The following is a 22,093-nucleotide window of genomic DNA, read 5'->3' as shown; positions in this document are numbered from 1 at the left end:
ATAAAAAAAATTCTTCATAGAAAGTGTTACTATGTTTTCTTTTTTAAAGTCCATGAAACAAATATTACATTTTTTCCATATTTTTTGTCCACAGAGGCGTCCATCCTGAGCTATGATGGGAGTATGTACATGAAGGTGGTGATGCCCACCGTGATGCACACTGAAGCGGAGGACGTGTCCCTGCGCTTCATGTCTCAGCGGGCGTACGGCCTGCTCATCGCCACCACCTCTCGCGACTCCGCCGACACTCTTCGGCTGGAGCTTGACGGAAGTCGCGTCAAACTCACGGTCAACTTAGGTATTGTATAAACCCCCTCTTCCTTCAGGATGCAGTGCCTCTATCTTTCTCTCTCTCTCTTCCTCTCACTCTCTCTTTCTGTTCATCATTCCAGCCTCTCCTGACTCTCCATCAACATTACCTTCATTAATAAGATATATTGGTGTTTTATCGTTTGCTTTATTTGCATGCTTCACCACACATTTGTTCAGTTTGAATTGGTTGTTTTTATAAATAAATTGATGTTAAACATTTCAAATTTAACTTAATAATAACACTGGGGATGGGCGGTATGACACCATGAATAGTTTTATATCACAAAGCATTACATTGTATTAACATTTATGCATTAAACAGACACTTTTATCCAAAGCGACTTACAGTGCATTACAAGGTATACCTCTTTTAATCAGTAGGTTTGTTCCCTGGGTTTGAACCCATGATCTATTGCACTGCTAATCAGTGGCGGCTTGTGACTGCTCATCCGAGGGGCGCAAATTCAAAATGTGTGTTTGTTGCGTCATGTGAACCATGTGCATCACGTGTTTTGTCAGGGTGGGTGCCTGCTGCACACGCGTCAAAAACATTTATGATAAAAGAGACACGCACATTCACAACATACACGCAAGACACTCCCTTAACAGTAAACTCTGATTACGCATGAGATTATGCGAGTATCTGGCAAACGCGAGCGTCTCTTTTATCATAAACCCTTTGGACGCGTCTGCGGCAGGCACTTATTTTGACGGGACACTTGATGCGCATGGATTCACTCGACGCGCAAAACACAGATTTTGAAATTACGAACCACACACATGACGGGCTACATACATGTCGTGACGAACTTCGCATCGTGCGCCCTCGAAAAAAGAAGTCATTTGCCGACTTTAAACAATAAAATTAATATTAGGTAGATTCAAGGTAAAATATATGCACAACTGTGATCACATATAGTTCATTTTTTATATCCTCCATGATCTTTATGTACTCACACTATAATGAAAAGCGGTTCTGTCTATACACCCACATATTGCATGCACTGCAAAATAAATATGTAGCAAATCTGACATTTCTACCATCCCACTGTACATGCATATACAGTAGCAGTGCCATACTGCCCAGCCACAATGTTTCGTGTTTAATATACAAACCATGACCATTGCCAAAGTAAAGGCAAAATGTCCTTTGAGACAATCACAGCACTATCCAACATACATTTCTGTTTAATATCTTTTTATTTATTTATTTTGAAACAATGTGTAATTACTTTTAATTAACTCAGAACTTCTCAAGTGTTGTGACTTTCCTTTCAACTTGTGTCTTCTTTATTAACTCTTTCCTTGCACACCTCATTTTCACTTGGTTCCATTTGTGTTTTGGTTGGTATTTCCTTTCTATTACATCACTTCATTTTTTAACCCCCACCACCCACGTTCTCTGACACACATTCTCCATGCTTTGTCAAAAGATGGTATTCACCCCTTCAAAGGCCCTTTAGCCTGCGGCCCGGTCGGCAAACAGCCCGAGAACAGAGCTCTCAGCTTCACCTGCAGCTGGTAGAACCTCTCAGTCCCTGACACAACAAACGTAACCATGTTAGATTAGAGATTAGTAACCTTAACTGGCCGTTTAGTGACTGCGTTAAAGGAAGGGACATCACACCTCACTGCAGAAAAACAGCATGAGGTTTGTAATAACATTTGTGACAGCTAAGACATACAAATATACCCATCATACGCATACAGTATGTGACTCTGGACCACAAAACCAGTCATAAGTTGCATGGGTATATTTGTAACAATAGCCAACAATATAGGAGTAAAAAAATAATGCCAAAAAATTTGAGTATTAAGTAAAGACGTTGTATAAATATCAAAATGTATGTATCATTAATATGTGATGCTAAGGACTTCGTTTGGACAACTTTAAAGGCAATTTTCTTAATATTTAGATTTTTTGCGCCCTCAGATTCCAGATTTTCAAATAGTTGTATCTCTGCCAAATGATGTCCTATCCTAACAATACCATACATCAACAGAAAGCTTATTTATTCAGATTTCAGATGATGTATAAATCTATAAATTTAAAAAAAAATTGACCATTATGACTGGTTTTATGGTTCAGGGCCACATACAGTATAGTAGGCAAACTGTAGAGAGAGAAATTTGACACCCTTACAACTTTAAAGTATATGTTAATTGTATGTACAGTGCTTAACAATGTATAAGTCCACCTGTCTATTTGTCAGCATCTTGAAATGTTTTAATGTGGACTTTCTTTTTCAGAGAGTTCAATGTTTTTTCGATAAGTGAGTCAAATTTAAATGGAAACCAGGCATGTATGCGTAATATTTCTCTAAGAGCTCACCCTATTGTCTGAATGTAAATGCTTTCAAACACATTGTCTTATAAACGAACTGTTGTCCCTCCCCCCTCGGAACCAAGTTTATCAGCTTATTTCCAATCCAGTTAGGTTTCCCTTCCGTCAAGGGTTTTTCGATGCTTCTTCCTCGGCTCTGCCATTTGCAACAATCGCTAGCCGTGTTTAGCTCGCCTGCCTCTGTGTTGTTTGCTGTAAAGCAGTGGTCTCAAACTCCCGGCCCGCGGGCCATTTGCGGCCCGCCCTCCCCCTCTCTGCGGCCCGCGTCACCCTTCAACAATATAACGTAATCTGGCCCGCAGAAAGATATTTATTTAAATTCGTTTTTTTATTTAAACGTTTAAGGGTCCGGTCACATGTCGCGTCTAACAACGCGAGTTAAAACGAGTCGAGGCGTTTCTTAAAGTATGTTTACTTTTCAAAGTGCTTGCTTGGGAGCGGAGGTTGCCAGCGTGGGTTCGCGTCACCCGTTGCTACGCTGCCACGAGCGCGCGCTCCGTGATGGCGAGGGTAACGGAATGCGTGATCGGATTTTAATTCCTCTCGCGTCAATCATATCATTGTCACAATGCGATCAGTTCATCTGATCGCGACTTTGTAGTGTTTGTCCAGAGAAGATTTGTTACTTCCGGGTGGATACTCTGTTACTCAGAGAAGAGCTGCTGTGAGGTTATTACCGTAGTTCACATCAAGTCACAACTTCTAATGGAGACACCGCAGTGGGAGATGTAGTGCAACAGTTTAATATTAAACTACGGATGAGAAAATGACCCATCAAAGTGCCCATGTTAGGAAAAGAGGAAAGATGAGGAGAAATTACAGAGGATACAAGTATGTACACTTCTATATGAAGTATAATACATTATTATCTTGCTTGCTTATACATAGAGCAGTATTATTTATTTTTACTGTCCAACTAGCTTATGTAACATTGACTACCCATCCAAATGTTTTAGGATCACTTTAACTTATTAATATTTTTCTAAATATAATAGCAAATTCATTAAAACGGTGGAATAACAAAAAGGAACATAATAAAGTCAATACTATGACTGAAAACAGTCAAAAATAAATAAAAACAGAAACACTTACTGTTGGTACATTTTTTATAATAGTTTATAAATGTATAGGAATTAAATTTGTTAGTTTTAATAGGCCTTAGTTAATAATTCAAAGCCTAATAAGGTTAAAAAAATATTTACTTACTTTTATAAAATAATGTATATTAAAAAATAAAAAACACTGTTTATATATTTTCAAGTATTATTATACATTAAAAAATATTTTAAAGAAATATTGTACTTTTTTGAACGTTAAAATAGCTCTGTGGCCCTCTGATGAAATGTCAGTCTCAGAAATGGCCCCAAGCCAGTTTGAGTTTGAGACCCCTGCTGTAAAGTGATATTGCTTCTCGCGATATCTGAGACTTTGCGAGACTGAAGGACACCGGGTCGGATACAGCGAAGTTGCAAGTGGGGTATTCTTCCTACAGACGGTAGGGGCGGGCGAGAGAGACTTCATTCGTCCGGTAATGAGTCATTTAACCATATACCGACTTACGAAGATGATTTATTAACATAAAAATGCTGCCTTGTGTCCCTTTAATTTGGATTTTTACACCCAAATTTGAGGTGGGACATTCAACTTCTCTCAGAAGTCAGACATGAAACAAGCGTTAAACTTTCAAACATCAAAACTTAGTTTTCTATTAAAGACTGCAAGTAAATAACAAGTTGGGCATCTGAATTAAATAATAAAGTGCTTTACCATTTTTCTGCCTTTCTTGTAAAACATTAAAGCAACACTAAAGAGTTTTTGCTCTTTGCTCCCCCTACAGGTTGGAAGCGTAATTGTCCATTGCCACTGTTGTAAATAATTTAGCCTACTGCAGCAAAGCTGGCTCTGATTGGATTGTAGGTCTGCCGTAAAGCAATTTTTTTTAGTTTTCACTCGAACTACAGGACTGCGACTCGACGGTTGGAAACTTCTTTAGTGCGGTTTTGGCTGATATAGCAACCCAGTCTCACCCATATAGGGCTGCAAAGCGAATGTGAAAGTGCCGTTCACCCTGTTTCGAGTGAATAAACGACTGAAACCTTTTTGGAAACGTTAGTTTAAGGTAAAAAAAAAAAACTCTTTAGTGATGCTTTAAATTAGAAAATTCATAGATAACACCAATTACAGTACTGGTGGATAAACCATTACAGAAACATAAAGAAAGATACTGTTAGTTTAGGGCAGCTCTGGCACTAACATTACATTGGGTGGCTAATAAGGTTGTTAAGCACTGTATACAGTACATTAGAATACTGAACTGTCCTGGTTTCCAAAAAGCAAAGTTATTTACATTTTAAGTCATTTTAGGACAGTAGATCTATATTATAAAGTTTTTACAAGCACATTGACCAACATGTGACAGATTGTAGTATATTAGGCACTTATTTAAGGGTTACAGCATACACACAGTAGTTGGAGAGGTACGGCGACCACTGCACGGTGCTGGTGCTTATTGGATCGAGGCTGTTTGCTCCCACTTTTCTGTTGCGGTTGACGACACATGGTAAACCCAGCCACACAGAGCTCAACCCAGTGTATGAAAACACATTTATTTTTCATAGTTTTATAGCCATTGTATCAGTAATAAATGATCTTGTCTTGCAAAAAATTAAAATGCCCCATCACCAACTTTTTGCTAAATGTTAAAGCTATTATAGCATATTTAGCTAATGAGCTGGTGTGATATCTATGGGGCAGGACCTCAGATTTATACAAAAAATCAGAAATAAAAATAAAAAGCTCTGGGTTGTAAAATCTTTGTGGTTGGTGAGCTTCAAGCGGCCATTTTAAGTCAGTTATGTAATTTTATCAGTTCCTACTAAACCCACATTAATATTTTATGTCTCAAATATGTGTAACCGAATCACAATATTAACTGACATAACTACCTGCTGTACTGTATTCACTGTACTTTGTTAATTTAGTAAATGACAGACAATTGCAATCATTCTGTCTTTCACATTAAACTGTAGTGCTTTTGTATAATTACAAAATGGCCGCCTCTTTGCATGTGGACGTCCCCGGAAGGGTGGAATTATTGTTTTTGGATGTCTGCAGCTGTAACCTTGAAGGATGCAATTTCATCTGTCACTTATTTTCCCCCATCTAGACTGTATCAGGATAAACTGTAACTCCAGTAAGTTAACACTCAAGTTTCATTTTGCTCCTATAATGATTTTCTTGTTGAAATGTCTTGAACTTTTTCCTCCGTTATGTCAAGGAAAGTTTGCATCTAACGAGAGGGTCAGTTGACGGATCTCTCCTAATCTCACGATTACCCATTCTGAAATGGTGGTGACTTAATAATCATGGCTTGCTTTTGACGGCCTATAATTTATCTGTCGTATGGATTTAGTTCCCGCTCTAATAACGTCTAATACAAATAGCCTGAGAGTATTCATTTGAGATAGTTTGCAATGTGGAATGCAATATCTGCGAGTAACAGAGGTGCAAATCAGTGCATGCGAAAATATAAAACATCTTGTGCATGCTGAAATACATTACAGTATGTGTGCATTAATTTTATTTATAACTATCTTTATCTTTCTGTGTTGAAGTAATTTGAGTTTAGCATTTAAGTCACATTATAAAGTCACCACATACTGAATGCTTATTTTAAAATAATATATAAATAGTAATAGACAATAATGCTAGATCCAGATTTCAGGATGTTATTATATAATGTGATATCATGTTTTGTCATGTTAATGTTATGTTTGTTTATATAGATGTTTGCTGGGTTCCAGAACATTTTAATAACCAGTGTTATTCTGAATGTGCATGCAAACATTTTATTTTGAGAACAGATTAGTATGACTTAATAAAACTGTTGATAGAAAAGCATATTTAGTTCAGGGATATTCTGTGTTTCTTAGAACAAAGGTAATAATATCATTTTCAATTACATTACTTTAGTTGTGATGTCCTGGTTGTTTGTACTTTTAGAATTTATTTTTATTTTTCTGCTTTTGCTCATAATAGGTCTTGGATTCTCTCAATGGCAGCATTCTTAATTCACAACAAAATATTTTATGGAACATATGAGAAGCTTAGATGCAAAAGCAACTAAACAATGAAGTAATTATATTAATCGAATGCTATCGGCAAGTATTATACGTTCATCAAATTCTTTTGCTTCAAATCTGACTCAAGCCATTCAGCAATACAGGCTTGTTGGGAGAATCCATTAACAGACTGATAAAAAAGCGGTAACACTTTATTTCTTTATTATCATATTATTACACATTATTACACGGCTCTCTGGAATGCTTGATTCTGATTGGTCAGTTGAGACATTTGCAGGTTCGTTCTTTTCAAATAATAACCGCTCCAAAATAATAACGCATAGCCGGACTACTTGCACGAGTAAAATCGCTCCGCGCCAATAAAGATCAATAAAGATTACTGTCTGTTTGGCGCCATCTTGTGACAAACACTCGACAATCACGACAAGACACAGACAGCTTACTGAGACTGAACTTGACAAAATAGAGCATGACAGCTACGAAGCCAACACACAAAAAAATACAGAATGGGCATTAAAACTTGTCAAAGACTGGCTAAAAGAGAAAAAATGGAGACAAGTATGAAGCAGAGGATCTTAATAAGGTATTACGGTCATTTTATGCATCTGTGCAAAGTTTCGCGGAAGGATAAAAATGTTAATTTAAAACAAATATGCCAATAAAATGTTTCACATTCATATTCATGTCCAGTTTTTTTTCTTATGTGGCAAGTAGCAGTGTAATAAGCGGGATAATGTAGAGGCAGCCGGTAGTTATTGGGAAATAAGCCCCTTCAGTGTGATACAAGACCCTCCGCTTCGCGTCGGGTTCTGATCACACTGTCGGGGCTTATTTCCCAATAACTACCGGCTGCCTCTACATTATCCCTTACTTATTATAAAAATGTTTAGTTTTTATATGGGGTTTCATACATCGCACATTTAAAATGATATGATGTATATAATTTTTTATGTGCGATTTATAGAACACCATATATTAAAACTGAACGATTTTAAAATAATGTGTAATAATATGATAATAAACTTAACTAGATGCCATGTTTCCAAGATGCACTTCAAACTACTTTTCATTACTCAGATATGTCACTAATTTTAACATTGTGTACAAACAGTGTAAATGCTTATGAAACACAATATTTATTACTGTGAATGAGGTTTACTTAGCAAAACCATGCACACATTCACTTTTCAAAGCTGAAAATATTGGAGGCCCTGAAATGATCAAAATTGTTTTCATAGTTTGCAGTTTTCAGTTGACCTTTAATAGTTATGGTGTGAACCATTTTAATGTTCTGCTATAACATTACAGTATCTTTGTAAAATAATGTCTAAATGGCAAATTTACTGCACAAATATCCAGGGGCGCATAAAGCTGACCCGCAACTGGCCATGACGTGACCGAGAATAGATCCGGACCACTTTAAATCTTTAATATCCACTCCGTATTAATAATAATAAAATATTTTGTAATAATTAACTAATACTTTTAGATCGCTGCAGGGTTGGAGAAAGAGTTGGGATGAGGGTACTTTATATTGACAGATAAAAGGATTTTAGTACATTAACAGGATGCAGAGTCAGGATGAGGGTACTTTATATTGACAGATAAAAGGATTTTAGTACATTAACACTCTATACTCTATACTCTATACGATTTACATCGTATAGAGTAAATCATTATATTTATTAAAATTATTTAATGGATGCTGCATCATTGGAAGAATTAAACCCTCCCTACACTGACCCCTGCCCAATAAATCATACATTTTTAATAAAAAAAAATTGGGAACTTTATTTTCACTTTTTAAATTTTTCTTATGACAATAAATGCCTGTTTAATCTGATATGTGATAAAAACGGGAAACAACCGAGCTCTGCAAAAGTTGGATTCAAACATTTTTGACCTGCTACTAGTGTAGCAGAACTAGTGTTAAGGATAGGAATGTGACACTCGACAAGAGTCTCCGAATGTTATGAACTCTGTCTGTGTACCCTGTCTTGTACTCTTATTTTGAAGTCATGTCTGTAGTTCTTTGTAGTTCTTTTGTTCATTGGTCTGTGTGATGATTGTTCCCCAGGTGTGTCTTGTTTTCCCTGATTACTCTGTGTATTTAAGCCTAGTGTTTCCAGTGTCTGAGGTCGATCGTTGCTCAATGTTATGGTGTTTTTTCGTGTTCCGTGTTCTTGGTTCCTTGTTGGACTTCCTGATATGTTTTTTGCTTGTTTGTTGTTATTTTTAATAAATATCACTGCATTTGGATCCGCATCCTGTCATACCTGGATTTACCCGTAACAGAACGATCGACCATTAAGGATCCAGCAGCAATTCCTCGCTCCCCTGTGTGTTTCCCCTCGTGCTTCCAAGGTTTCCCTGTGTTTTGTCCGACCCCGCTCACAAGATGACTTCCGCCGTGTCTGAGCCGGTGCACAAGTCACCAGGTTATCCGGTTCATCCCGTGAAAGCCCGGGTCGGCTGCTTAATCTCCAGTGTGTTGGATTACCCGCTGATCACTGTCCGAGCGACCAGAATCCCTGGACCGCTCGTTCTCTCGAGTGAATCTTCGCCGAGTGAATCCCCGAGTGAATCCCCGAGTGAATCCCCGAGTGAGTCCTCGAGTTTGTCTTCGAGTGCGTCCTCGAGTGAATCCCCGAGTGAATCCCCGAGTGAATCCCCGAGTGAGTCTTTCCCGAGTGAATCTTTCCCAAGTGAATCTCCGAGTGAATCTTTCCTGAGTGAATCTTCCCTGTGTAAATCTCTGAGTGAATCTTCCCTGAGTCAATCTCCGAGAGAATCGTCCCCGAGCAGATCCCCGAGTGAATCATCGGCCAGCAGGTGTGTTACATCACATGAGACAGCTACAGAGCTCTTGAAACTGTTTGTGCCCATTGATTCACTGAAGGCCTCGGAGCTCCCCGAACTTTTTAATCTGTGTGAATCATCAATGTTAGCACTGGCATTGTGCTATGTTTTTTCAGTGTGTGGCTCACCAGTTCAACGGCAGATCAACCAGACTCATGAACACGAGTCCTCCGAGCCGAGTGAATCTCCCGAGTCCTCTGAGCCGAGTGAATCTCCCGAGTCCTCTGAGCCGAGTGAATCTCCTGAGTCCTCTGAGCCGAGTGAATCTCCCGAGTCCACAGAGCCGAGTGAATCTCCCGAGTCCTCTGAGCCGAGTGAATCTCCCGAGTCCCCCGATTCCCATGAATCTTCTGAGTTCCCCGAGTCTTCTGATTCCCCTGAGTCTTCTGATTCCCCTGAGTCTAGTGAGTCTTCTGATTCCCCTGAGCCGAGTGAGTCTTCTGATTCCCCTGAGCCGAGTGAGTCTTCTGATTCCCCTGAGCCTAGTGAGTCTTCTGATTCCCCTGAGCCGAGTGAGTCTTCTGATTCCCCTGAGCCGAGTGAGTCTTCTGATTCCCCTGAGCCGAGTGAGTCTTCTGATTCCCCTGAGCCGAGTGAGTCTTCTGATTCCCCTGAGCCGAGTGAGTCTTCTGAGCCGAGTGAGTCTTCTGAGCCGGGTGAGTCTTCTGAGCTAGGTGAGTCTTCTGAGCCGGGTGAGTCATCTGAGCCAAGTGAGTCATCTGAGCCGAGTGAGTCATCTGAGCCGAGTGAGTCATCTGAGCCCCATTGGTCAGCTAGTGTGGTCACCGCGATGCCCCAGAGACTCTTTGTCATCACCAAGACTATGGCCAGTGCTGAACTCTCTGCATGTCCTAAGAAGACTGTCCCCAAGCTCTTTGCCCTCACTGTCTGTTCTGAGATGTCAATATGTGAACTCACTGCCCTGTCTAACCAGGCCCAGAGGGCCTCTCTCTGTTCTCTTCTACCCAGGTTCATGATACCACCAGCACCACCCTGGTATCCAGTCCCTCTCTGGTCTCAGGCTCCGCCCTGGCTTCCCGCTCTGCCGGCTCCGCCCTGGCTTCCCGCCCTGCCGGCTCCGCCCTGGCTTCCCGCCCTGCCGGCTCCGCCCTGGCTTCCCGCCCTGCCGGCTCCGCCCTGGCTTCCCGCCCTGCCGGCTCCGCCCTGGGTTCCCGCCCTGCCGGCTCCGCCCTGGGTTCCCGCCCTGCCGGCTCCGCCCTGGGTTCCCGCTCTGCCGGCTCCGCCCTGGTTGCCAGTTCTGCCGGCTCCTCCTTGGTCCCTGTCTCCGCCTGCGGCTCCTCCTTGGTCCCTGTCTCCGCCTGCGGCTCCTCCTTGGTCCCAGCCTCCGCCCGCGGCTCCGCCCTGGCTCCAGCCTCCGCCCGCGGCTCCGCCCTGGCTCCAGCCTCCGCCCACGGCTCCGCCCTGGCTCCAGCCTCCGCCCGCGGCTCCGCCCTGGCTCCAGCCTCCGCCCGCGGCTCCGCCCTGGCTCCAGCCTCCGCCCGCGGCTCCTCCTTGGTCCCTGTCTCCGCCCGCGGCTCCTCCTTGGTCCCTGTCTCCGCCTGCGGCTCCTCCTTGGTCTCTGTCTCCGCCTGCGGCTCCTCCTTGGTCCCTGTCTCCGCCTGCGGCTCCTCCTTGGTCCCTGTCTCCGCCTGAGGCTCCTCCTTGGTCCCTGTCGCCGCCTGCTGCTCTGCCTTGGTCCCTGTCTCCGCCTGCGGCTCCGCCCTGGCCCTTGGACTTTTGTGGCCTTGGCCCACCATCCCTCCCCCGGGTCCACCTCCATGCCACCGCCCTCCTAGACTGTTGTACTTTGGGGTTTTCTGGGGGGCGTCTGGAAGCCGCCCTTTGAGGGGGGGCTATGTTATGAACTCTGTCTGTGTACCCTGTCTTGTACTCTTATTTTGAAGTCATGTCTGTAGTTCTTTGTAGTTCTTTTGTTCATTGGTCTGTGTGATGATTGTTCCCCAGGTGTGTCTTGTTTTCCCTGATTACTCTGTGTATTTAAGCCTAGTGTTTCCAGTGTCTGAGGTCGATCGTTGCTCAATGTTATGGTGTTTTTTCGTGTTCCGTGTTCTTGGTTCCTTGTTGGACTTCCTGATATGTTTTTTGCTTGTTTGTTGTTATTTTTAATAAATATCACTGCATTTGGATCCGCATCCTGTCATACCTGGATTTACCCGTAACACCGAATGAGTAAAATTAAGCAAAATTTGTTTCAATCCTGTAAAATTAGGGGGTGCTCCACCACCCCCAGCACCCCAACTTCCCACGCCCCTGCAAATATGTCATTAATAGCAGTGAAAGATATATATATTTTTGTCTACAACCTGCACTTTACAGTGGACATATGTCAATAATGTTAAAATGATGGCCCTGAATCATATACAGTACTGGTTGCAGTGTTCTTTTTATAGACATTGCATGTCTGAAGATTTTCTGTAATGGCAGATTGTGAGCATTCAAGTAAATAAAACTGATGTAAATGCTGAGGGTGGGAGATAAGTTTCTTTCCAAGGGATGTACTGCATGCTGGTAGCTAATTTTCCAAAATCAGTTGGATTTCCAGTGTCATGGTGTATGAATTTAGCGTTATCTGAGCTGAATCCAAATCATTGCAATGGTGGTAACCTACCACCACATCTGTTCAGCTCCTTTAATGTATTACAGTACGTCACAAAAGTTTTGCTTTCTTGTGAAATAATTCCTACATATAAGACCTCAAATGTGTGCAATGTACCGTATACAACAAAACTGAAATAAGTTTGTAATGTACTTAATCAGTGAGTTCAAGACCTTTTATGAGTAAAAGCCATTTTATTTCAAGTAATAACTGTAAAAAGCAAAGAAGGCACAAATAAGTAGTATAATGTTTATTTTATTTTAAAAGATTTATGTTTATTTTGTAACAATTCAGTAACTGAACCAAACCTCTGCTTTTTTATTTTATAATAATAATCTCAGATGTATTTATATAACAATAAATATGTAGGTGTTTTATGTAATTGCAGATACATTTGGTATCCACATTTTTTTTTTTTTTTTTTTGCTTTCACATGGTAATTACTTGGTTCTCATTATCATGGATCACAACATGTTACAGGCTGAAAAACAAAATTTCCTGTTGTCTGAATTAGTGTCAATTATGTTACTGTCAAACTCTGTTATCAAGGTAGAGTAACAGGAAATAATAAAAAATAACAGGAAAATATGATTTCATCTATTTAACTCTTTCCCCACAATTTATGGAAAAAAACTGAAGCTAAAATATTATTTACTAATTTTAAACTCTTTATATGTTTTGATAATCGTTCTGAATCTGAATGCTCTGACAAAAAATATTTTTAAAGACAAATACCCATATTTAAGAGTTTATAAGCAGAAAAAATATAGATAGAATAAAAGCTTTTTTCCTGTTTTGTTTGTTTGTTTATTGTTTTTTGATTGAAAGCAGAGGGTCTGTTCTTTCATTTGATATATTTTTATGTTTATATATTTTTAGAAAAAAAGTTCTGGAAGGCATTATGTAAAACTTTTGTGAAAATCACAAAAAATGCTGGCAGGCAACTTTTCAAAAAGTTAAAACCTTATTATTAAACACTAATATTATATTGATATGGCCTATAACATCTTGTGATCCATGACAATGAGGACCAAACTATTTCAATAATTAAAATATAACAATTTTGAAAAAAAAAAAGCATTTTGGATACCAGATGTACCTGGATATAATTACCCAAGTACGACTGTATATACTAAATAATATTAACATAAATATATCTTTAAAAAGTAGTTGATGAACTAATAAACTAATTTAAACATATTTGTAACACAGTTTACACAGGGCCGCCAGTTAATTAAAGAGGCCTGGGACTAAATTATTAGGGTGCCCAAGAGAACAGAGATATTCCCCCTTTGTCCCTAATACCTATAATTACACTTTTACATAAAAGCAAAGGTTTGGTCAGAGATGCATCGGGTTGGTATTAACGTTTCATGACCGTCGTTCTCAGGCAAAGGACCAGAGACACTGTATGCCGGACAAAAGCTCAATGATAATGAGTGGCATACCGTGCGTGTCATCCGGAGGGGCAAAAGCTACAAGCTAACGGTTGACGATGACGTAGCAGAAGGTACTATACTTGGTTATCAATCTGAAAGACAACACAGAAAATCAATCATCTTGATGGGTTTTACCATAACATCTGTATGTTCTATGTTTATTCGTTTAATGGATGCAGTTTCTTTCCAAAAAAAAATATAATTATTTACTTATGTTCTTCCAAACCACAGTTGAAGTCCAATATATACACTATCAAAACAAAATAGTCAAAAAATGGTCCCTAGCTGTCACTAGGGTAATACCCTTTTTAAAGTACCTAAAGAGTTAATAGTTGTACCTCACAGGTGCGTATTGGTACCAAAGAGTGCATTATTAGTACCTTAAAGGATTAGTCCAATCCAGATAATTTACTCACCACCATGTCATCCAAAATGTTGATGTCTTTCTTTGTTCAGGCGTGAAGAAATTATGTTTTTTGAGGAAAACATTCCAGGATATTTCTCATTTTAATGGACTTTAATAGACCCCAACACTTCACACTTAACTCAACACTTAGCAGTTTTTTTCAACAGAGTTTCAAAGGACTTTAAATGATCCCAAACGAGGCATAAGGGTCTCATCTAGCGAAACGATTGTCATTTTTGACAAGAAAAATTTAAAATATGCACTTTTAAACCACAACTTCTCGTCTATCGTGTGACGAGCCAGCACGACCTCACGTAATTGCGTAGTGACGTAGAAAGGTCACATGTTACATATATGAAATGCAAATTTCCGGACCATTTTAAACAATAAACTGACACAAAGATATTAATTATTATCATTCAACATACAACAACGTCAGAACGCTCCTCACTTGTAAACACTGGGGATTAGTTCGCATACATCATTCGTGACCTCTTGACATGATGACGTTTTGCGTGAGGTAGCACTGGCGCATCACAGGACCGGATATAGACGAGAAGTTGTGGTTTAAAAGTGCATATTTTTTATTTTTCTTGTCAAAAATGACAATCGTTTCACTAGATAAGACCCTTATGCCTCTTTGAAATCGTTTAGAGTCTTTTGAAACTCTGTTGAAAAAAACTGTTAAGTGTTGAGTTAAGTGTTAATTGTTGGTGTCCATTAAAGTCCATTAAGGTGAGAAGGATCCTGGAACGTTTTCCTCAAAAAAACATAATTTCCTCTCGACTGAACAAAGAAAGACATCAACGTTTTGGATGGCATGGTGGTGAGTAAATTATCTGGATTTCTTTTTTAAGAAAATTGACTAATCCTTTAAAGGTGCATATTGGTACCAAATATATACATATTTGTTTCTAAATTGTACATATTAGGACTTTTTTAAAGGGTAGCAAGAGCTAGGGAACATGTTTGTCTATTATTTTTCTGCACAGAAAATTGTCCATTTGCCGTAGCTTTAAAATTTCAGAGCCGCGGTAACTTTTAGATGAGCCTAGAAGTTTTCTTAGATTTCTTGGGTCAAAATGGGACAAACCCAGCATTTTGGGTTTAAACAACCCAGCATAGGTTAAATAACAACCCAGTGGGTTGTGTTTGTCACCTTTTGACCCAATGCTGGGTTGAAAACAACTCTTGTATGACGACATGTACGATATTAATTAAATTGCTTCATGTTTCAGATCAGTAAAATGCATACTTTTCATATTTTGGTTTGTTCACATATTGTAGGACTCAGTGGTTAGAGTTCTGTGAAAAGTGTTTGTCCTTGTCTCTAAATAAGGGTCTTGACACACAGCTTCAGTTGTATTGCTGAACAGCAGTGTTATTTTCTATGAGGGTGTAGTATAGCAGCATTTCTTCTTGTTTTCCCCTCCCACCTGCTGTGGTTTGTAGGTCAGATGGTGGGCGATCACACCCGATTAGAGTTCCACAACATTGAGACGGGGGTGATGACGGAGCGCCGTTTCGTCTCCATGATCCCCTCCAGCTTTATCGGTCACCTGCAGAGCCTCAAGTTTAACGGCATGCTCTACATCGACCTGTGCAAGAACGGCGACATTGATTACTGCGAGCTGAACGCACGTTTCGGCATGCGTTCCATCATCGCAGACCCTGTGACGTTCAAATCCAAGAGCAGTTACCTGAGCCTGGCGACCCTGCAGGCCTACACGTCCATGCACCTGTTCTTCCAGTTCAAGACGACCGCTCCAGACGGATTCATTCTGTTCAACAGCGGCGATGGGAGCGATTTCATTGCCGTAGAGCTGGTGAAAGGGTAAGACTGTAAGAGGAAAAGTAGTCACTTTTTTGTTACTAAATTTTGGCGTTTTTGTTTAGGAAACACACCAACAAAGAGTTAAAGACAAAAAACACAGTTTTTCAATATTTTTGAACCAGTGTTTTGACCCATATATGTTTTACACTTGAGCACTTCCTCAAATGAGTGAATCTATGGCCCTGTCCCAAATAGCGCACTTTATGTGGACTTTTGGTGTCGTGGCCTTAAAGGGACACTCCACTTTATTGAAAATATGCTCATTTTCCAGCTCCCCTAGAGTTAAACATTTGATTTTTACCGTTTTGGAATCCATTCAGCTGATCTGCGGGTCTGGCGGTACAACTTTTAGCATAGCTTAGCATAATTCATTGAATCTAATTAGACCATTAGCATCTCGCTCAAAAATAACAAGAGTTTTGATTTTTTTCCTATTTATAACTTGACTCTTCTGTAGTTATATTGTGTACGAAGACAGACGGAACATTTTAAGTTGTGATTTTCTATGCAGATATAGCTAGGAACTATACTCTCATTCTGGCGTAATAATCAAGGTATTTGCTGCCGTAACATGGCTGCGGGAGGCGCAATGATATTATGCAGTGCCCGAAAATAGTCCCCTGCTATTGAAAGTAACCAAGGGCAGTGCGTAATATCACTACGCCTGCTGCAGCCATGTTACGGCAGCAAAGTCCTTGATTATTATGCCAGAATGAGAGTATAGTTCCTAGCCATATTAGCCTAGAAAATCGCAACTTTTAATTTTCCTTCGGTCTTAGTACACTATGTAACTACAGAAGAGTCAAGTTTTAAATAGAAAAAATATAGAAACTCTTTGGTTGTTTTTTGGCGCGATGCTAATGGTCTAATCAGATTCAATGGATTATGCTAAGCTATGCTAAAAGTTGTACCGCCAGACCTGGAGATCGGCTGAATGGATTCCAAAACGGTAAAAATCAAATGTTTAACTCTAGAAAAGCTGGAAAATGAGCATATTTTTTAAAAAGTGGAGTGTCCCTTTAAATTGCCTGTGCTCGCTTAGTCTACGATTCCGTAGGGTGTCCCATCTGTCATTTTTACACTCCGAGGTGTGCTCTTCTGCACCAGGCTCCGCGCACTTTACCAACCCAGAAGTCCTTGCGAAAAAGCAATCAGACCAATCAGACGACGGAAGGGAGGAGTTCACACTGAGGGGCAACTTCTCTTCCTATTTCTGGAGTCTGTCCCAAAATACGACTCTTGTGCGCCCTTGTGGACTCACGTCAAGGGGTCCCAAGGTCTGCACTACATGACGTCATTAACTCTTTCCCCGCCATTGACGAGATATCTCGTCAATCAAGAGAAAACGCTTCCCCGCCAATGACGAGTATTTCCGTCTTTCCGCAATACCGCTATTATCCACGAGGTGGTGCCCTTCCGCAACTTTTTAAACCCAGAAGTATTGCCCTCTGGCAAGCTGCTGCATGTCCGTGTCTGTTTAAAAGATCGCTCTGAATGGGATCTCTATGAAAAGTCAGTCACAAAAATGGAATTATCTCTGCTTTTGCTCAAAATGTGGTGTTTTTGCAGAAACCTACCCATATTCAAAAGCTGATTACAAAAGAACTACTCAAGGTAGGATGAAAGTTTTTTTTTTGTTTGAAAGCAGAGGGTCTGTTCTTTCATTTGATATATTGTATGTTTATTTGAAGAAGAACATTTTCTGGAAGGCATTAAACTTTGGTGAAAATCATGAAAAACGCTGGCGCTGGCTGGCAACTTTTTTAAAAAATGCTGGCGGTGAAAGAGTTAAAGTCCACAAGTCCGGAGTGTGCCATTTGGGACAGGGCCATTGTTGAATTAGATAGCTTGCAGAAAGTTGACAGTGACTTATGTCTTTTAGGTACATACATTACGTGTTTGACCTCGGCAATGGTCCCAATGTGATCAAGGGCAACAGTGAAAGGGCTCTTCATGACAACCAGTGGCATAACGTCGTCATCACCAGAGACAACAGTAATGTTCACACGCTAAAAGTTGATGCCAAGGCAGTGAGCCAGGTCGTCAACGGTGCTAAAAACCTGGACTTAAAAGGTAGGTAAACAACAAATCTCAATGCCCTTAAAGGAATATTCCATTTTCTTAAAAGAAAAATTCAGATAATTTACTCACCACCATGTCATCCAAAATGTTGATGTCTTTTTTTGTTCAGTCCAGAAGAAATTATGTTTTTTGGGGAAAACATTCCAGGATTTTTCTCATTTTAATGGACTTTAATGGACACCAACACATAACACTTAACTCAACACTTAACAGTGTTTTCAACGGAGTATCAAATGACTATAAACGATCCCAAACGAGGCATAAGGGTCTTATCTAGCAAAACGATTGTCATTTTTGACAATAAAAATAACAGATATACACTTTTAAACCACAATTTCTCGTCTAGATCCGGTCCTGAAAGCATCAGCGTGACCTCACGCAATACGTCATGACGTCAAGAGGTCAGAGAGGACGACCGCGAAACTCCGCCCCAGTGTTTACAAGTGTGTTAAAAGAGGACCGTTCCGACATTGTTGTATGTGGAATGATACTAATTAATGTCTTTGTGTCAGTTTATTGTTTAAAATGTTCCGCAAATGTGCGTTTTATATATGTAACACGTGACCTCCCTAAACGTCACTACGCATTTACGTTAGGTCGTGCTGGACCGGACCTAGACGAAAAGTTGTGGTTTAAAAGTGCATATTTTTTATTTTTCTTGTCAAAAATGACAATCCTTTCGCTAGATAAGACCCTTATGCCTCATTTGGGATCGTTTATAGTCCTTTGAAACTCCGTTGAAAAAAAACGGTTACGTGTTAAGTGTTAAGTGTTGGTGTCCATTAAAGTTCATTAAAATGAGAAAAATCCTGCAATGAAACATAATTTCTTCTCGACTGAACAAAGAAAGACATCAACATTTTGGATGACATGGTGGTGAGTAATTATCTGGATTTTTCTTTTAAGAAAATGGAATATTCCTTTAATCAAACAAAAAATGTGACAGTGATGATTACATAACATACCTACCCCTGGGTCTGTTTTACTTGCTATTTTTACTTGTTTGACTAGGTGACCTCTACATCGCTGGACTGGGGCCCAACATGTACAACAGCCTGCCGAAACTCGTAGCCTCAAGAGACGGTTTTAAGGGTTGTCTGGCATCCGTGGACTTGAACGGTCGCCTGCCCGACCTCATAAACGACGCCCTTTTCCGCAGCGGTCAGATCGAGCGAGGATGTGAAGGTACAGCTTCTTACAACTCCAGCTCAAGGAGTCCGTTCTTTCTCATGAATGCAAACAGTAGCTCCATCTCACTGAACCATCAATCCATCTTTTTCACCTTGCTTGTCACGTCTCTCACCCAACCGTCTCTGTTTTAAGCCCGATGGCTGCTTAATACTCTTATCGGCCACATTGGCTTCGCTAGGATCAGCCAAGTCCTCGTTTGTATCAATTGGTGGCATTGCTACCTTCAGAGGAACATTTACATTGCAGTATTGTGAGTCAAGGTGGAACTCAGAACTTTGTGCATTTTTGATCTAAAACACAATAACTAAATGGGCAGCTATTAGAAAAGTATGAAGAATCTGAACATGAATACAGTTGTTGTTGAGAAAAAAAATCTATTTTTTTTTAAATGCAAAGTTTATTTGTTAAATAAAAGAGTCTTGATTACTTTAAACATACAGTAGAAATTAATTTGGAGTGGATTTGCATTTTGTACTTAATTTGAATCTCTGTGCATTTGACTTATATCATGCTCATGATTAATTCAATATCAACATAATAATAAATCAGTACAAAGATTTAAAAGAAAATTAAATGTACAAAAAGTGAATAAGAGAAATACGAACAAATTAACTGATTTAATGGAAGTTGGGTAAAATTTCAAAATGAAATAGATTTCAATATAGTGACTACAAAGTCATAAAGCTGACCAGCAAAGGATTGTATAACGAATGCCAAACATCAAATCATGAATCACTTGAAATCCACACATTTTTTTCTTCCCATACTGCTAATATAAAATCTCTTGTACATGAGATCTCTGCCATATCAGTGCATGTTTATATCTATGTTTTCTGTACGTTGTGTAGGTTTATTTTATTTTGTCTGATTCACTTTTTGTTCTCTTATTATTTGTTTTATTATAGAAATGTCTTGTTGTAGTTTACTTTATGTATAAACATTTCTAAGACCTGTTTATCACACAAATAAAATGTCCATCGTGACATCATCCATCACATCTCAATGTTGTCTTGTCAACTTTTATCTTGAGTATGTTATGTTTACATGTTCTTAAACCAGTGTAAAAATAAAATGATATCAATCGAATTTGTTTGGTCTTTTGCTGTATCATCTTCATGTTTTGTTGCTTGAGGTCATTGTGTGAATGTGTCTTTGAGTCTGTGGTTGGATAACAATACAAACGGGAAAAAAAACCACACACAAAAAATATGTCAATAAAATAAACTTTACTTAAAGGCGGGGTGCATGATTTTTGAAAAACGTGATTTCAAATGTCAACATTGGCTTTCAGAGATCATGCACCCCGCCTTTAAATCTCTGGCTGATACAGGCTGTAACCAAATATATGATATCTGCCTTATCTGTACACCTATGATAAAAAATTGGAAGTGATTTAAAACAATACACAATGAATTATCTTGCACAATTTTAATATTAATTTAAGGTATTGTTAATGCATCCTAACTTGCTACAGTACACACTACAAAAGATGCAGTTTTGGACTGTAAGTGTATCTATCCTTAATACAGAGACAGAGACATATCCAACGTCATTTAAATTCAGTTCCTCATTTCATACACGAATAGAACAACTTTGTGTGTGTGTGTTTACATTTATCTCTCCTGCACAGCATCCAAAAGTGAACGTGAGTAGGTTTTTATGTTCACAGAGCAGCATGAAAAACATCACTTTGTATGCCCTGTATGGAATGGCAGCTGAATTATTGCTGGTTCATATTGCAACGAATGCGCCCTTCTGTTGTAATGACGCTTTTCATCCACCAGATGGCAATGGTGCACCTTTGCTTAGGAAGGCGAGGAATTACATGCTGAAATGAAATGATTCAGGGGAACATTTTGTTTTTATGTAATGCTTTATGTAAGATCATTAAAATGTCCCATTATTATGTGACACACTAACTGCTTGCCTTACACTCTCTTAACAATTCATGTTGATTTACGTATACCATTACCCCCATTATCATATCCATACTGTGCAATTGGAAGTCATTTTACCATTAGAGCAATACAGCACTAACTAGTGTATACTAAAAGAAAATCCGTGTTTTTGACTAATTATATTTAAAGTGCATTGCAAAATTACTCTGTAGGAATGGCACTACACTGCTTTACAAACATATGAACCTTTATTAAAACACGTAGTATTAAAAAACAGCGAATTATAAACAGAAAATAATGACTTATGATTTATATAAGTGATAACTTTAATTAATATTTAATAATAATGCAAAGTAATATTCTAGCGCAATTACGGTGTGTATTTAATGACGTCGTATTTTGTACGCATGCGCAAACTGGCAACCCGTTAAAGTTGCGTCTTTACAACACATTCGCCATACATATTTATTTTTTTGTTTGTTGTAACGAACTTTTTCGTGGGTTTGGCCATTTTAAATGTCTCATTAGTGTTGAAATGAAAACAATTACAAAGAAAATTCTCATCTATGTGCTAAAGAGTAAAATAATCAATGTTATTAATAGAAAACATTGTTTCTCTTCATCTCCATGCCCGTGGCATAATGTGGCACAATCCATCAAACAAGTTCATTAGCATTCAGTTTAGTTTTATTGGCTTTCATTAAGTACCAATACAGTTTTTTCACCCAACCATTCAAAATTAACTCATCAGTTTTGTTATTATTTCTAACTCAGCACAATAACACGAAAGTGTAAATAAACCCTTCCTAAGAATGGTAAAGCATGTCCAGTTAGTAAAGCGATTGCTTTATTAACACAAGCCATCGACCACATTCTTACCTCTTTGATTGTTTTCGCTTTTCTGTTTCTTGCTTAACAAAGTTGGTTTCACCAAAGCAGATCTACAAGGTATATAAGGTTCAATTCCATTTTGAGCTCGGCTGAAAGCTGCTGTTTGTCTTGTGTTGGTTTTTTTCTTTGTCCAATACC

General features: G+C 39.2%; 1 protein-coding gene across 36 annotated transcripts in view; it reads left to right on the top strand.

The window, feature by feature from the left end:
- Window positions 1–22,093, top strand: part of nrxn3a (neurexin 3a) — a 411,002-nt gene that overhangs the window by 132,913 nt on the left and 255,996 nt on the right. For 10 of the 36 annotated variants that reach the window (XM_055172393.2, XM_055172392.2, XM_055172373.2 and 7 more), the window contains 5 exons: window positions 95–298; window positions 13,605–13,724; window positions 15,512–15,893; window positions 17,776–17,966; window positions 18,987–19,160. In XM_055172393.2, the coding sequence (XP_055028368.2) occupies window positions 95–298; window positions 13,605–13,724; window positions 15,512–15,893; window positions 17,776–17,966; window positions 18,987–19,160 (1,071 nt within the window). Of the gene's footprint in view, window positions 1–94; window positions 299–5,822; window positions 5,850–13,604; window positions 13,725–15,511; window positions 15,894–17,775; window positions 17,967–18,986; window positions 19,161–20,796; window positions 20,812–21,985; window positions 22,013–22,093 lie in introns of all 36 variants that reach the window. The other 26 variants (XR_008635796.2, XR_008635795.2, XM_055172360.2 and 23 more) reach the window with 5 other exon arrangements.

This window comes from Misgurnus anguillicaudatus, chromosome 7, assembly GCF_027580225.2.
Source record: "Misgurnus anguillicaudatus chromosome 7, ASM2758022v2, whole genome shotgun sequence".
NCBI classification, from domain to species: domain Eukaryota; kingdom Metazoa; phylum Chordata; class Actinopteri; order Cypriniformes; family Cobitidae; genus Misgurnus; species Misgurnus anguillicaudatus.
This window is presented reverse-complemented; position numbering and strand designations above follow the sequence as displayed.